We start from the raw sequence: 16,326 nt of genomic DNA, 5'->3' as shown, positions 1-16,326 counted from the left end.
CAGAAAAAAAGCAGACCTGTTTCTGTGCGGCAATCACGGATACGCATGTATGCCGCACGGAGACACGGTCAGTGAAAAATCACTGATGTGTGTGCAGACCCATTGATTATGATTGGTCTGCATAGGTCAGTGATTCTGGTACGTAGAAAAAGTAGCACATACATACCAGAATCACTGACATCTGAAACAGGCCTAATATGTATGCCCCTGAAGTACTGTCTATGCCCAAAGACCCTCCTGTGCTGTATATACTGTAGCCCCAGCCCCTCCTGTGCTGTATATACTGTAGCCCCCAGCACCTCCTGTGCTGTATATACTGTAGCCCCCAGCCCCTCCTGTGCTGTATATACTGTAGCCCCCAGCCCCTCCCGTGCTGTATATACTGTAACCCCCAGCCCCTCCTGTGCTGTATATACTGTAGCCCCCAGCCCCTCCTGTGCTGTATATACTGTAGCCCCCAGCCCCTCCTGTGCTGTATATACTGTAGCCCCCAGCCCCTCCTGTGCTGTATATACTGTAGCCCCCAGCCCCTCCTGTGCTGTATATACTGTAGCCCCCAGCCCCTCTTCTGCTGTATATACTGTAGCCCCAGCCCCTCCTGTGCTGTATGTACTGTAGCCCCCAGCCCCTCCTGTGCTGTATATACTGTAGCCCCCAGCCCCTCCTGTGCTGTATATACTGTAGCCCCCAGCCCCTCCTGTGCTGTATATACTGTAACCCCCAGCCCCTCCTGTGCTGTATATACTGTAGCCCCCAGCCCCTCCTGTGCTGTGCTGTATGTACTGTAGCCCCCAGCCCCTCCTGTGCTGTATATACTGTATATATACAGTGTGTGTGTGTGTGTGTGTGTGTGTATATATACATATATATATATATATAATTATAGTATATAAAACCCCCATACTCCCTTGTGATACATACACAGCGGTGTCAGTGTGTACTGTGCGTGGCTAGGTCTGTTAAAGTGTTGCCAAGTGATCACATGCCGAGGAGGAGCTGGATAGAGACAAGCGGGGTAGGTGAGTGCGGCTGCTGCCGGCTTCCCCATATTATTACCTCCAATGTGTGTATATGTATGATGTATATATCTATGTATGTCAGTGCAGATGACTGTGTATAGATTTGTCTGTTTATATTTATTTTAGGGAATTTGTCTTCAAATATCTACCGTATATGTGCGTATGCCTGTGCCCACGATCAGGACTCGCTGTGTCCTGGAGGCAGCGCGTCCTGATCTGCGGGGCTGCACGTCTCCTCCGCAGGAGACCACAGCTGCCTGTGCCCACGATCAGGACTCGCTGTATCCTGGAGGCAGCGCGTCCTGATCTGCGGGGTTGAACGTCTCCTCCGCAGGAGACCACAGCTGCCTGTGCCCATGATCAGGACTCGCTGTCTCCTGGAGGCAGCGCGTCCTGATCTGCGGGGCTGCACGTCTCCTCCGCAGGAGACCACAGTTGCCTGTGCCCACGATCAGGACTCGCTGTATCCTGGAGGCAGCGCGTCCTGATCTGCGGGGCTGAACGTCTCCTCCGCAGGAGACCACAGCTGCCTGTGCCCATGATCAGGACTCGCTGTATCCTGGAGGCAGCGCGTCCTGATCTGCGGGGCTGCACGTCTCTTCCGCAGGAGACCACAGCTGCCTGTGCCCACGATCAGGACTCGCTGTATCCTGGAGGCAGCGCGTCCTGATCTGCGGGCCTGAACGTCTCCTCCGCAGGAGACCACAGCTGCCTGTGCCCACGATCAGGACTCGCTGTATCCTGGAGGCAGCGCGTCCTGATCTGCGGGGCTGCACATCTCCTCCGCAGGAGACCACAGCTGCCTGTGCCCACGATCAGGACTCGCTGTGTCCTGGAGGCAGCGGGTCCTGACCTGCGGGGCTGCACGTCTCCTCCGCAGGAGAACGCAGCTGCCTCTGCCCACGATCAGGGTTCAGTGCGCTGCGGTCTCCTGCTGTGTTCTCCCTACGGAGGACGCATGCAACTGTAGCAAACAATTGATATGCTGCAGTCTGGAAAGACGCTCCGCAGGTCAGTGTTTGCTGCAGAAAAAACAAGCACAGTGGGCACGGGGTTTCTAGAAATCCCTCCACTGTGCTTGTACTGTACAATGCGGACACATCAAAAACACGCTACATCCAAAATGCTGCAAATACTGATCGTGGGCACGCAGCCTTATACAATGTGATCAGCAGTGCTGAAAAGGATTGGATGTGGGCGTGACAGATTGCAAAATGGGTGTGGTTAGGGGCGTGGCTTAAAATTGCCATGGCGCGCCGCATACTTTGTCCCTCTTTCTCATCTTTGAATGTTGGGAGGTATGCTTACAGGGCCACCATGTCTGCTTTATGTCAGACAACAGGGTGTCAGTGTCTTATCTGAACCACCAGTTGGGCACTCAGTCTCATCGTTTGTGCGAAACGGGCATATCACTGCCCTTCACGCACAAAATCCGGCACCCCCCCGTCACACATACTTACCTGCATAGCAACGTCGCTGTGACCGGCGTACCGCCTCCTTTCTAAGGGGGCGGTCCGTTCGGCGTCACAGCAACGTCACTAAGCGGCCGCCCAATGAAAGCGGAGGGGCGGAGATGAGCGGGACGTAACATCCCGTCCACCTCCTTCCTTCTGCATTGTGGCCGGAGGCAGGTAAGGAGATGATCCTCGTTCCTGTGGCGTCACACGTAGCGATGTGCACTGCCGCAGGAACGAGGAACAACTTTGCCCCCTGCGACAGCAGCGATAACTGGCAGCGGACCCCCATGTCAACGAGGAGCGATTTTGGACATTTTTGCAACCATCCAAAATCACTCCTAGGAGTCACACGCTACGACATCGCTACAGCGGCCGGATGTGCGTCACAAAATCCGTGACCCCAACGAGATCGCTGTAGCGAAATCGTAGTGTGTAAAGCCCGCTTTAGGTTCCAGGCCTACATTTGACAGACTGGAATTTGAGAGAGGCCTGTTACTGAGCCGCGGTTCTCCGGAAATCTGGTCTATACTCTTTTGCAGAGCAGGAAGCCAGTTACCACTAAGAGCTATGGCAGGATCTGGAGGAAGTTCCTCTCTTCCTCGAAAGAGCAACCTGAGGGGAAAGTTCCTTTGGGTTCCATCCTTGAGTTTTTACAGAAAGGTTCAGGTTTCAGCCTTGAGAGCCCTATTCAACTATGATTTAGCAGGGCATACTTGGGTCAGGAGGTTTTTAAAGTCTTGTCAGAGAGCAGTCCCGCTCCCTTCCCTAAAAATTCATCCTTGGGATTTAAACGTATTACTGGATTGTGTTACAGGGCCTCCTTTCGAACCCCTAGCTCAAGCCTTTATAAAGCTCCTCAGTCTAAACCCTATCTTTCTAGTAGCGGTGACCTCAGCCAAGAGAGTGAGCAACCTACAGGCCCTATTCTCCAATCTTTCATACACCCAAATTTCAGAGGATAGGATCAGAACCTGAACAGACCCTGCGTTTTTACCCAAGGTAGCCAAATCCTTCCATATATCCCAGGAGATAATTCTGCCTTCTTTTTGTGCCTCCCCCAAGAAACAGGAAGAGGAAAGCTGCATACCCTGGATGTTAGAGATGCACTGATTCAGTACTTAGAGACTACTACAGCGTGGAGGTGGAGTCGAGCATTGTTTATTTGTTTATAGGGGGCTAGGAAAGGCCTGGTAGCCTCTAAAAGTACTTTAGCAAGATGGGTCAAGAAAGTAATTAGTGTAACCTATGTAGCCCAGAACATTCCAAGTCCCAAAGGCATGACAGCTCACACCACCAGAGCGGTGTTGACTTCCTGGGCTGAAAAGACGGAGGTACCTATTGACCAATTTTGTAAGGCTGCAACTTGGTCTTCCCCTTGCATCTTTTTTAATCACTATAGATTGGATTTTTATTCCATGGTGGATTTAATGTTTGGTAGAAGGGTTCTACAAGTGGTGATTCCCTCTGTAAGGTGCTTGAATTTATCAAAATCTCTCTAGTGGTGCTGTCATGGTGGAAGAGAAAAATGAAAATTACTTACCGGTAATGTTTTGTTTCCAGCGCCCATGACAGCACCATTGCTTCACCCTCTGCTTAGTTTTGGTTGTGTAGGGTCGAGGTGCTACATCTTAGTTTGTTATGTGTTGGTGGAGGTTTATATTAATATTGTTTCCTGGTATTCCTCTCTTGCTCTGTAACCTAACTGCTGCGTGGGAGAGGTATCGCCCTTTTATTTCACTGGGTTTCATGCCTAAGATGGGTGGACCTCTCTCTCTGGTGGTGCTGTCATGGGCTCTGGTAAAAAATATTACCAGTAAGTAATATTCAAGGTATTTTCCACACTCTGTGTGTATGTGTTTGTTTGTTTGTTTGTGTGTGTGTGTGTGTGTGTGTGTGTGTCTGTGTATGTGATAGATGTGTGTGTGTATATGTGTATATATATATATATATATATTATACAGTGCCTACGAGTAGTATTCAACCCCCTTCTGATTTAGCAGGTTTGATAAGATGCAAATAGGTTAGAGCCTGCAAACTTCAAACAAGAGCAGGATTTATTAACAGATGCATAAATCTTACAAACTAACAAGTTATGTTGCTTAGTTAAATTTTAATAAATTTTCAACATAAAAGTGTGGGTCAATTATTATTCAACCCCTAGGTTTAATATTTTGTGGAATAACCCTTGTTTGCAATTACAGCTAATAATCGTCTTTTATAAGACCTGATCAGGCCGGCACAGGTCTCTGGAGTTATCTTGGCCCACTCCTCCATGCAGATCTTCTCCGAGTTATCTAGGTTCTTTGGGTGTCTCATGTGGACTTTAATCTTGAGCTCCTTCCACAAGTTTTCAATTGGGTTAAGGTCAGGAGACTGACTAGGCCACTGCAACACCTTGATTTTTTCCCTCTTGAACCAGGCCTTGGTTTTCTTGGCTGTGTGCTTTGGGTCGTTGTCTTGTTGGAAGATGAAATGACGACCCATCTTAAGATCCTTGATGGAGGAGCGGAGGTTCTTGGCCAAAATCTCCAGGTAGGCCGTGCTATCCATCTTCCCATGGATGCGGACCAGATGGCCAGGCCCCTTGGCTGAGAAACAGCCCACAGCATGATGCTGCCACCACCATGCTTGACTGTAGGGATGGTATTCTTGGGGTCGTATGCAGTGTCATCCAGTCTCCAAACGTCACATGTGTGGTTGGCACCAAAGATCTCGATCTTGGTCTCATCAGACCAGAGAACCTTGAACCAGTCTGTCTCAGAGTCCTCCAAGTGATCATGAGCAAACTGTAGACGAGCCTTGACATGACGCTTTGAAAGCAAAGGTACCTTACGGGCTCGTCTGGAACGGAGACCATTGCGGTGGAGTACGTTACTTATGGTATTGACTGAAACCAATGTCCCCACTGCCATGAGAGCTTCCCGGAGCTCCTTCCTTGCTGTCCTTGGGTTAGCCTTGACTCTTCGACAAGCCTGGCCTCGGCACGGGAGGAAACTTTCAAAGGCTGTCCAGGCCGTGGAAGGCTAACAGTAGTTCCATAAGCCTTCCACTTCCGGATGATGCTCCCAACAGTGGAGACAGGTAGGCCCAACTCCTTGGAAAGGGTTTTGTACCCCTTGCCAGCCTTGTGACCCTCCACGATCTTGTCTCTGATGGCCTTGGAATGCTCCTTTGTCTTTCCCATGTTGACCAAGTATGAGTGCTGTTCACAAGTTTGGGGAGGGTCTTAATTAGTCAGAAAAGGCTGGAAAAAAAGATAATTAATCCAAACATGTGAAGCTCATTGTTCTTTGTGCCTGAAATACTTCTTAATACTTTAGGGGAACCAAACAGAATTCTGGTGGTTTGAGGGGTTGAATAATAAATGACCCTCTGAATAAACTTTTCACAATTTAAAAAAAAAAGAAAAAAAGAAATAACATTCTTTCTTGCTGCATTTCACACTTCCAGGCTGATCTACAGTCCAATGTCACAATGCCAAGTTATTCCGAATGTGTAAACCTGCTAAATCTGCAGGGGGTTGAATACTACTTGTAGGCACTGTATATATATGTGTATATATATATATATATATATATATCTCCCATCCAGGGAGAGTTGGAAAGAGATTTAGTTACTATCCTGGGTAATTCCGGGTACTATAGCTAGTGAGAAATATAAGTAAATTGCCCCCTATCCCTAATCTCGATAGCCCTAAAATTATAAAAATAATAATATAATATTTATTCATTTATATAGCACTATTAATTCCACAGCACTTTACATACAAGGGCAACACTGTCCCCGTTGGGGCTCACAATCTAGAGTCCCTATCTGTATGTCTTTGGAGTGTGGGAGGAAAACCACGTAAACACGGGGAGAACATACAAACTCCTTGCAGATAGTGTCCTTGGTGGGATTTGAACCCAGGACCCCAGTTCTGCAAGACTGCAGTGCTAACCACTGAGCCACCGTGCCGTCCTGATTATTATGTTACTGTGATTATGTTACGTCATGACAGAAGCTCATCACACATAGGAATCTTCTCTGTCACCTCTAGATGTGTGAAGTGCTAGCATTATTGCTTCACACCGATATCACAACTGTAGTAATTGTATTTTATATGTGCCTACACCGGCTTATCTTCTCATTCAGATCCCTACAATATCGGATCCTCGCAGTGGAGATCTTCTATATAATTGTTCTACGTGACCCATCAAGGATGGACACAGACAGGGACAAGATGGCGGAGAGGATATTACACCTCACCCTAGAGATCCTCTTCCGGCTTACTGGAGAGGTGAGAGATTCTGATGACGTCACATTACATCATTCTTATCTATGGGAATAACAGATGGACAGAACTGGAGAGGTGAGGACTCTGGAAATGTCTGGAGTGAGATTTATTACTGTGTCTCTCCATAACCAGGATTACACAGTAGTGAAGAAGACCTCTAGTGAGCGCTGTCAGGCCCCTGTGTCTGAGGGAAGACCCCTGAGCCCAATCATGGGGCCTCCACCTCACCCCCCGATACATGAGGACATCAATGACCAGAAGATCCTAGAACTCACCTACAAGATGATTGAGCTGCTGACTGGAGAGGTGACACTGCTGGGAATGCTGGGACATTATACAGTAACGCTATGAAGGGATCGGGGGTGACGGTATCATTGTATGTGTCAGGTTCCTATAAGGTGTCAGGATGTCACTGTCTATTTCTCCATGGAGGAGTGGGAGTATTTAGAAGGACACAAAGATCTGTACAAGGACGTCATGATGGAGGATCCCCAGCCCCTCACATCACCAGGTAATAGACAGGACTAAATACACACGGCCTATAATTATCTGTATGTAAGGAATGAATTCAGTCCCTGTATGTGTCTCCTCCAGGTCTATCGAGTAAGAGGACAACACCAGAGAGATGCCCCCGTCCCCTTCTCCCACAGGACTGTAACCAAGAAGACCCCGATGTTCCTCAGGATGTGTTTCCTCCAGTTCTATCCAGTAAGAGATATCTACTCATGTACTTTTTGCACTAATTTTGTGTTTACATTTTTAGACTTTCTGCTCTGTTTTTTTTATCTGTATTTTCTTTGCTTCTTCTTCTGCTGTTTGTTTCTAGTGCCTTCTCTATGTTATTATGATGGCAACTCAAAGACCTGCAGAGGGTTCATGAATACCCTGTTTACTCGAAAAGACGACCTACACTGAAAATAAGACCTAGCATAATTTTATCGGATTGTTGGAGAAGGCTTGAAATATAAGCCCTCCTCCAAAAATAAGCCCTAGTTACAGTCAGGGCCAGCGTTGGGAAGAGTCAAACTGTGCAATTTCTCAGGAACCCCACTCTCTTAGGGTCCCCATCAGTTGTATGCTAAGGTCGATTGTTTAAGGACCTTTGATGACTGCAAAGACATGTGACATGATGTAACCAAAGGTCTATTAATTACAGTAGTCTAAATGAACTGACCAGAAGACAGGCGGGTATGCAGGACTGGCATTAGGGGAAAGTAAGTGCAAACTGAGCAATTTCACAGGGCCTCCATTCTCCTAGCGGCCCCATTGTTTATATGCCTATTATCGGACTGCTTAAGGACCTTTTTGACAATGTGTTTGATCACATGCTCTAAAGTAGAAAGTATCGTTCGCTCCCCTTCTGTATATGCTGGCTGGACTATTTCATTAATGCCAGCTATAGTTTACCTATACTAGTCTGGTGAGGTGTTGTGATCCAGACTTACAGGTGGTTGTTAAGCATTACTGCTGTGAGCTGTTGTGATGTTAACCCTTGTTGTATTTTTGTTCCTGCCTTCCTGCTCTTGATTTTTTCCTTAATCTCACACTGTTTATTGCTGTGAGTTTTCAATGTGTCCCGCCTGTCTTAATTTGTGTTTTCCACCTGTCTTAATCTGTTTTTCCATCATATTCCTGTCCCTTCCTTCCCCGGGTGGATAACAGATTAGATCTGTTCAGGAGAATAGTAAGGCACATGACTCTGGCATCTCCATCTTCAGGGGTAATCCAGAGGTTAGAAATAGGTTAGGGTCCTGTAGCGTGAGAGACAGTATAGGAGCCCCCTATCCCTCATTATCCTGCAGTCACATTGTAAAAATCAATCAGATTATTTACTGTAGCACATTCCAGAGAACTAGTGCTAGGAATGGGAGATCCGAGCTAACGAAGATGTAAAGGGTACTTTACACACAACGATATCGCTAACGATATATCGTCGGGGTCACGGTGTTCATGACGCTCATCCGGCGCCGTTCGCGATATCGTTGTGTGTGACTAAAAGGAGCGATGATCAACTATTGCAAAAACATCCAAATTCGTTGACCGTTGGCACGTCGCTCGTTTTCATAATATCGTTGGTGGTGCATGCCGCTGGTTGTTCGTCGTTCCTGCGGCATCATACATCGCTATGTGTGACACCGCAGGAACGACGAACTTCTCCTTACCTGCGTCCACCGGCAATGAGGAAGGAAGGAGGTGGGCGGCATGTTCCGGCCGTTCATCTCCGCCCCTCCTCTGCTATTGTGTGGCTGCTTAGCGATGCCGCTGTGACGCCGAACTCACCGCCCCCTTAAAGGAGAGATTGTTCGGTGTCTCCAGCGACGTCGCTAAGCAGGTATGTGCATGTGACGCTGCCGTAGCGATATTGTTCGCTACTGCAGCGATCACTCCCATGACAAATCAGCGACGTGGGTGGATGCTATCGCGCAACATCGCTAGCTATTGCTAGCGATGTTGCAGCGTGTAAAACACTTTTTACTCTTAGATGTCGAAATTAGACAAAAAATTCAGAATACATTTTTTCCTAATTTAATTGCTGATGTTATAATTTAAAAAAAAAAAAAAAATGTACATTCAAGATAATATCGTTATAAAATAATAACATTGTATTTATTTTTAGCAGATGACTGTTTTGGGAGTTCAGATGGACCTCTAATATCTTCAGAATTTGTAAAAGATGATACATATGAAGAGCATGCTTTTGTCCCAGATATACCTCCAGTCCTTCCTCAGAAAGCTCTATCATCTGATCTTTTCAAGCAAGTCCAAAATTCCGATTTATCACAGAATTGTAAGCAAAATAAAAGTTACAGAAGGGATGTTGAACATGAAATGGCTCCTACAAAGGAAAAGCCATTTTGTTGCCAAGAATGTGGAAAATATTTTACTCGAAAAATAACCCTTGCTAATCATCAAAAAAATCACTCTGGGGAGAATCCATTTTCATGTTCAGAGTGTGAGAAATGTTTTATTCGGAAATCAGATCTTGTTTGGCATCAAAGATCTCACACAGGGGAGAAGCCATTTTCATGTTCAGAGTGTGAGAAATGTTTTATTCAGAAATCAGACCTTGTTAGACATCAGAAAATTCACGCAGGGGAGAAGCCATTTTCATGTTCAGAGTGTGGAAAATGTTTTATTCGAAAAGAAAAATTTGTTGTGCATCAAAGATCTCACACAGGGGAAAAGCCATTTTCATGTTCAGAGTGTGGAAAATGTTTTATTGAGAAATCAAACCTTGTTAGACATCAGAAAATTCACACAGGGGAGAACCCATTTTCATGTTCAGAGTGTGGGAAGTGTTTTATTCGCAAATCAGAACTTGTTTGGCATCAAAGATCTCACACAGGGGAGAAGCCATTTTTATGTTCAGAGTGTGGGAAATGTTTTATTCGAAAATCAAAATTTGTTGTGCATCAAAGATCTCACACAGGGGAAAAGCCATTTTCATGTTCAGAGTGTGGAAAATGTTTTAATGAAAAATCAAACCTTGTTAGACATCAGAAAATTCACACAGGGGAGAAGCCATTTTCATGTTCAGAGTGTGGGAAGTGTTTTATTCGCAAATCAGAACTTGTTGAGCATCAAAAAATTCACATAGGAGAGAAGCCATTTTTATGTTCAGAGTGTGGGAAGTGTTTTATTCGGAAATCAGAACTTGTTGAGCATCAAAGATCTCACACAGGAGAAAAGCCATTTTCATGTTCAGAGTGTGGGAAATGTTTTATTCAGAAATCACATCTTGTTAGACATCAGAAAATTCACACAGGGGAGAAGCCATTTTCATGTTCAGAGTGTGGGAAATGTTTTAATTGGAAATCAGAACTTGTTAGTCATCAAAGATCTCACACAGGGGAGAAGCCATTTTCATGCCTGGAATGTGGCAAATGTTTTACTAGGAAATCAAGTCTTGTTGATCATGGAAAACTTCACACAGGGGATAAACCATTTTTATGTTCTGAATGTGGAAAATGTTACTCTCAGAAATCAGATCTCATTAAACATCTGAAGAGGCTGCACAGGGAAGGAACCTTTTTCATGTTGTGAATATTTCAAATATTTAACAGGTAAATCAAGTCTTGTCGACCATAAGAAAAGCACAGAGCGGAGCAGCCATTCTGGCATTCGTAATTTGCCAAACTTTTTTTTATCATTAGTCAGATCCTGTTGTCACAAAGAAGAAACCATCATGATGTACTATAATTTAAAGTGCTTTATCCAAAAATCAGCTACAATTTCTCAAGTAAGAATTGGTGAGGGAAAGAACCATTTTCTTTCTTTTTAAACTTATCCTATTTTTCAGACTATAAGACACACCTAGGTTTTGAAGGAGGAAAATAGGAAAAAAGATTGAAGCAAAAAAATGTAGTCATGAAGCACTGTTTTGGAATCTGCTTCTGTTACGGGGGTAATATCCCCCAATCTCAAGCGCATTGTGTTTGATGTTCTCCTTAAATAGTGCCTATGACAAATCTGTGACTACCTTTTTTATTACTAAAGCAGTGTAGAGCACAGATTAGTGAATTATCTAAATATAATCCAGTACCAAAACCTTTGGAAGAGTCCCTAAAGGAACTTCCAGGTTGTGTGATCCCACAACCCTCAGAGATCACTCTCACCATGAAAGAGTGAGCACTACGACCCCAGCGCTGCATGATCCTTCTTAAGTAGTTCAGTAAAATCTTATAAAAGTATGTAACCGCACTGGATTAGTTGAGAGAGCAATGTCTCGTGCTTAGAGCAGCTGCAGAGATTTTTGGGATCCCGCTCTGCATACTGAGATCCCACAAAATGGAAATTCGGGCTCTATTTTGCTAGTAAGTTTGTATTTCGAGAGCCTTTAGGAACATTTGTGAAAGGTTTGCTTTATTTACTAAAAAGCGCATCCCCAGATTGGAGATAGGAACATGGTATATAGTTGCATTTCAAAACTTGTTGATTTGTTAATAAATGCTTGTAAAATATATATTCTTCATGCCTATCTTTCTCTGTTGTGTGGATGTGATGATTTTGCTCAGAACCTCTGGAGCTGAGGCAGAGCTGTAGACATTTCGCACAAAGATAGTAGGGGGATGTCACAGAGCTGTAACGGCCGGTGGACAATCAAGTGGCAGCGAGTGTTAGAAAATACCAGAGATTGGAAGTACGTGTTGTTATCTGACAGTTCTCTGTTTCTGCAGCAGCGAACGCTATGACCCTGGGAAACTGTCAGTTTTTCCTCTCAGTTGCCAGCCTCTGACTTCCTTTATAAACCTCACCCTGGAGTGCTTTGGGTGCGGTTTATAGTTGTTCCTGGCTGTGATCTGCAGCAGTCATCTCTTCCTGTTCCATATACTTCTGTGGTAGCTACTCCTAAGATAAGTGTTTGATTTTTGCTATGTACTTGGACTCAGCTGGCAGCATGTGTTTTCCCTGTATTGTTTCATTTTGTCACCCTTACCATTAGGGGTGTTGACGAAGAGCTCATACCCGCCATCCTTACTTAGGGCCTATTTCAGGGTTTGCAAGGGGTGAGGTATTCCTGCTTGGCGAAAGGTTCAGAACCTGTATTGGGTTGGTGAGGTCAGGGAGGCTGAGCTGCAGCTTATTGTCAGAGGTCACCACTTCACCCTTTCCCTGGTGCATTCTTTTCCCCTTCCCTTTGTATTGTACTATATGGCCAGTATAGCTTCTATCCCCAGCCGTTATGGGAGAATTGAATCGCACTATGCATCCTAGATATGTGGAAGTTATTAAGACGCTCTGGTCCCCATTTATCAAAGCTTTAAAGCCAAAAAAGTAACACAAAATCTTTGAAAAGCCACAAAAATTTGGATTAATTCATAGTTGTGCCACATTTTGGCGGCTTTTGGCATTTTCACTCCAAAATTGGCAGAGCTTGGTTGGGACGGGGCTGGGACAGCACAGCTGCTTAAATTCATGATGAGCTGTAGCATTCCCTATACCAGAAATCTCACTCCAGTCCCTGATGAGAGTAATATTTCTAGCATGGCACAAGGAGGTACAAACCACTCATCAAACGCTCCAGATTAATGAAAAGGCATGCACCACTTCATGAATCAGGAGTGGTTTCTCATAAATTGAGCCCATTGTTATAAAAATGATCCCTTTACAAAGGATAATTGTTGTAATAAAAAAACTAAAGGATTTTATATGTCTGATATCCTAGTGGTTATTTTCTCTAGTCACCCTCCACGGCAGCACACAGGAGGTTAACTCTGCGTCCTAAAAGGGACAAGAAACACAAAGAGGTTAAATAACCCTTCCCCACCTCCAGTGTTGTTCCCGTGCCCTATAGGGGCGCAAAGAGGTTACCTGCAGTGCTTTTGTGGCTGGTGATGAGAGCGCCGCATCAGTATTTCTTGCCAACTGAGCAGCTGAGGGCGAAGCTAGCGTGCTTCCTCCTCCATTGCTGCTCCCGTCTCCTCTGGATTCGGGATCTGCCTGCCCCTCCTGCGCCTCTTGGAGGTAAAGCTGGGAAGGCTGACTCGCCGGGTACCTCCCGTAGCTCCCGACACCTCTTCTTCTCACACACGTGGTAGCTGTGGGCATGCGGAAGTGACGTCATCGGAAGCCCTTTATCGGCGACGCTTACGGGTTCGTGCGTTCCAGAGTCGCGCTGCACGGCCCTGTGGTGTTGTCGGCACTCACTTCGTTGAAAGCCTGCCACCCCGACGGAAGAGGTGGAGTCATCCACTTTGTGGACAGCTGGATACATCCGGACCTCATTAAAGGGACCACGGTAAGAGCGCTCTGCAGGAGGATGGAGGGTGACCGCTCAACAACTCTGCTTCTGTGGAGCCCAGCTCATCCCCCGGTTCTGTGAGTACAGTGATTTGGGGGAAGATCAGGGTTATGGGCTCGTATTGCTCTGTCGGAATTCTCCTCTTCCTGGGTGTATACTTACGTACTCTTCCCTCCCCCCCCTTAGGGAGATAAGAATGTTGCACCCAAGAAAGAGAAGACCTCTAGCAAAAAGTGTATCATGTGTAATAAGAAGCTTCCTTCAGACCATGCTAAGAAGTTATGTCAGCCCTGTACTAATCAGGTAGTTAGAGAGGAACAACCCTCCATTCTGGATGAATTAAAAAACCTGGTACGTCAGGAAGTTCAGTCCTCCCTAGCATCCCTCTCCCAGCCTCTTCCCGCTGCAACCCCTGCGCCAAAGGAGAGAAAACTAACCCCCGTGGGAGACTCCGAGTCAGACTCATTAGAAGGTCCTTTCTTCTCGCTGCTAAATGAGTTGATAGAAGAGGATGAAGGTGTATTTTCAGATAGTCGAGACCAAATATTTTTTCTCAAATGATGATATGGATGAACTTCTGGGAGCAGTGCGGGATACTATGGGGGTTGAGGAAGAGAAGGCTACTAGCTCAATACAGGAAGAAATGTTCAGGGGATTACGGACCCGTAAGAAGCTGGGATTTCCTGTACACGAGATAATCAGAGATATGGTTCTTCAAAAGTGGGACGCTCTTCAGAAACACCTTACCATTCCCCGAGAATTGAGAAATGGATTCCCGTGGGAACAGGACCCCACCTGCTGCTGGGAAGTGCTTAAAGTGATTGTGCAGGCGAGAAAGACAACTCTCCCTTTTGAGGATTCATTACAACTTAAGGATTCCATGGACCGTAAAATGGACAGCCTCCTTAGAAAATCATGGGAGACCTCCGCGGTTCTCCATAAGACCGGGGTGGCTTCTACCTGTGTGGCCAGATCCCTGTCCCGGTGGCTGGGCCAACTAGAGGAACATCTCATCCGAGACACCCCAAAGGAAGATCTCCTGGCTTCCCTTCCACTTCTCCAGAAGGCAACTAGATTTCTTGCTGACGCGTCAGCTGAGTCCGTCCGCGTGGCAGCAAGAAGTGGTGTCCTTTCCAAGAAGGGCCCATTGGCTTAAACTTTGGAGCAGTGACGCAACCTCCAAGGTTAAGCTGTGCTCTATTCTGTTTAGAGGTGAACATGTTTTCGGTCCAGCTCTGGACGAATTCTGGAGAAGGCAACGGATAAGAAAAAGCTGTTGCCAGAAGAGAAATAACAAAAAAAGTTTTTTCGTCCCCCCCCAATAATCAATCTACCCAGTACCGAGCGAAGGGTAATACTGGCCATTGGAGTTATCCGATAGGAGGCAGGGGCAGGAACATCTTTATGTCCCAAAAGACCGAAGATCGGAGCAATCGCCAGGACAAGCAATGACACCATCAGGATAGGGGGTCGGCTGTTAGCATTTCTCAGTCAGTGGCAGGAGATATCCTCGAATCAATGGGTCATAAACACCATCAGAGAGGGTCTCAAAGTCGAGTTTCCCACATATCCTCCATGCTGTCTAAGGGTCACATCCTCTCCCTCACAGGGGTCTCAAGGCACTCTCATGCTCTGCATTCAGAACTTCCAAAAGATAGGGGTTGTCTCCTTAGTGCCAGAGGTGGGTCATGGTCATTACTCCCATCAATTCCTGGATCAAAAACTTAACGGCACACCTCGGTTAATTATCAACCTCAGGCCATTAAATCATCACATCATCTACAGGCATTTCAAGATAGAGTTGGTCAGATCCACCTTGCCCCACATCGGTCCGGGGTTTTTCATGGCCACAATAGATTTAAAGGATGTGTATTATCACATCCCAATCTTTCACGCTCACAAAAGATATTTTCGTTTCGCGGTCCGTCACAAGAGGCATCTTCAGCACTACCAGTTCAACGCCCTCCCGTTCGGTCTCTTTTCTGCACCTCGGGTTTTCACCAAGATAATGGGGGAAGTGGTAGCATTTCTAACAAAATCAGCACATCTGTATAGTTCCCTACCTCGACGACTTCCTGGTAGTGGCCCCCTCTGCCCAGTTGCTTAACCAACATGTGCAAACAACACTCTGGTTACTACGCAGACTTGGATGGGTCATAAACCCTTAAAAGTCAGATCTCCTTCCCTCTATAAGGAAGATCTTCCTCGGAGTGGTGTTGAACTCTGTCAAACAAAAATCCTTACTTCCCATCAACAAACAGTTGGGAATCAAGAACAAGGTTTTGTCTCTGCATGGCCAATGAGTTGTGACCCTGAGGTTCGCAATGTCAGTGCTGGGATCTATGACATCGTGCATCCCAGCGGTGTCCTGGGCTCAGGCCCACTCATGCTCCCTACAGGTTCACATTCTTGCATCTTGGGATGGTTCCCAGAGGTCCCTGAACAAGAAAATATCCTTGCCATGTCTGGTAAAAACATCCTTGCTGTGGTAGATGGTTCCCACCCATCTGCAAAGGGGAGTATATTGGAGTCGAGAGCCATTAGTGACAGTTACCACAGATGCCAGCCAGAGAGGCTGGGGAGCAATTGTCTCTCAAGGTCCCTTCCAAGCCCTCTGGTCCCAGGAAACCAGATGCCAGTCCTCAAATTACCGAGAGCTGGAAGCCATCTACCAGGCACTCAGAGCAGCGTACCTCATGCTCCCAGGGGCACATGTGATGGTTTACTCGGACAATATGACGTTTTTGGCTCACCTTCGTCATCAGGGAAGCACGCGCCACTGGAGCCTGCAAAGGATTTCCGGAAGAATATTTTCTTGGGCACAGCGGCATC

General features: G+C 46.2%; 1 protein-coding gene across 1 annotated transcript in view; it reads left to right on the top strand.

Moving 5' to 3' along the window:
* LOC142313145 (uncharacterized) overlaps positions 1-16,326 on the top strand; it is a 177,126-nt gene that overhangs the window by 118,324 nt on the left and 42,476 nt on the right. The window contains exons 20-23 of the mRNA XM_075352133.1: positions 9,817-10,792; positions 10,911-10,992; positions 13,681-13,845; positions 14,024-14,560. Of these exons, the coding sequence (XP_075208248.1) occupies positions 9,817-10,792; positions 10,911-10,992; positions 13,681-13,845; positions 14,024-14,560 (1,760 nt within the window). The remainder of the gene's footprint in view (positions 1-9,816; positions 10,793-10,910; positions 10,993-13,680; positions 13,846-14,023; positions 14,561-16,326) is intronic.

The sequence above is a fragment of the Anomaloglossus baeobatrachus genome, chromosome 5 (genome assembly GCF_048569485.1).
Source record: "Anomaloglossus baeobatrachus isolate aAnoBae1 chromosome 5, aAnoBae1.hap1, whole genome shotgun sequence".
NCBI lineage: Eukaryota > Metazoa > Chordata > Amphibia > Anura > Aromobatidae > Anomaloglossus > Anomaloglossus baeobatrachus.
This window is presented reverse-complemented; position numbering and strand designations above follow the sequence as displayed.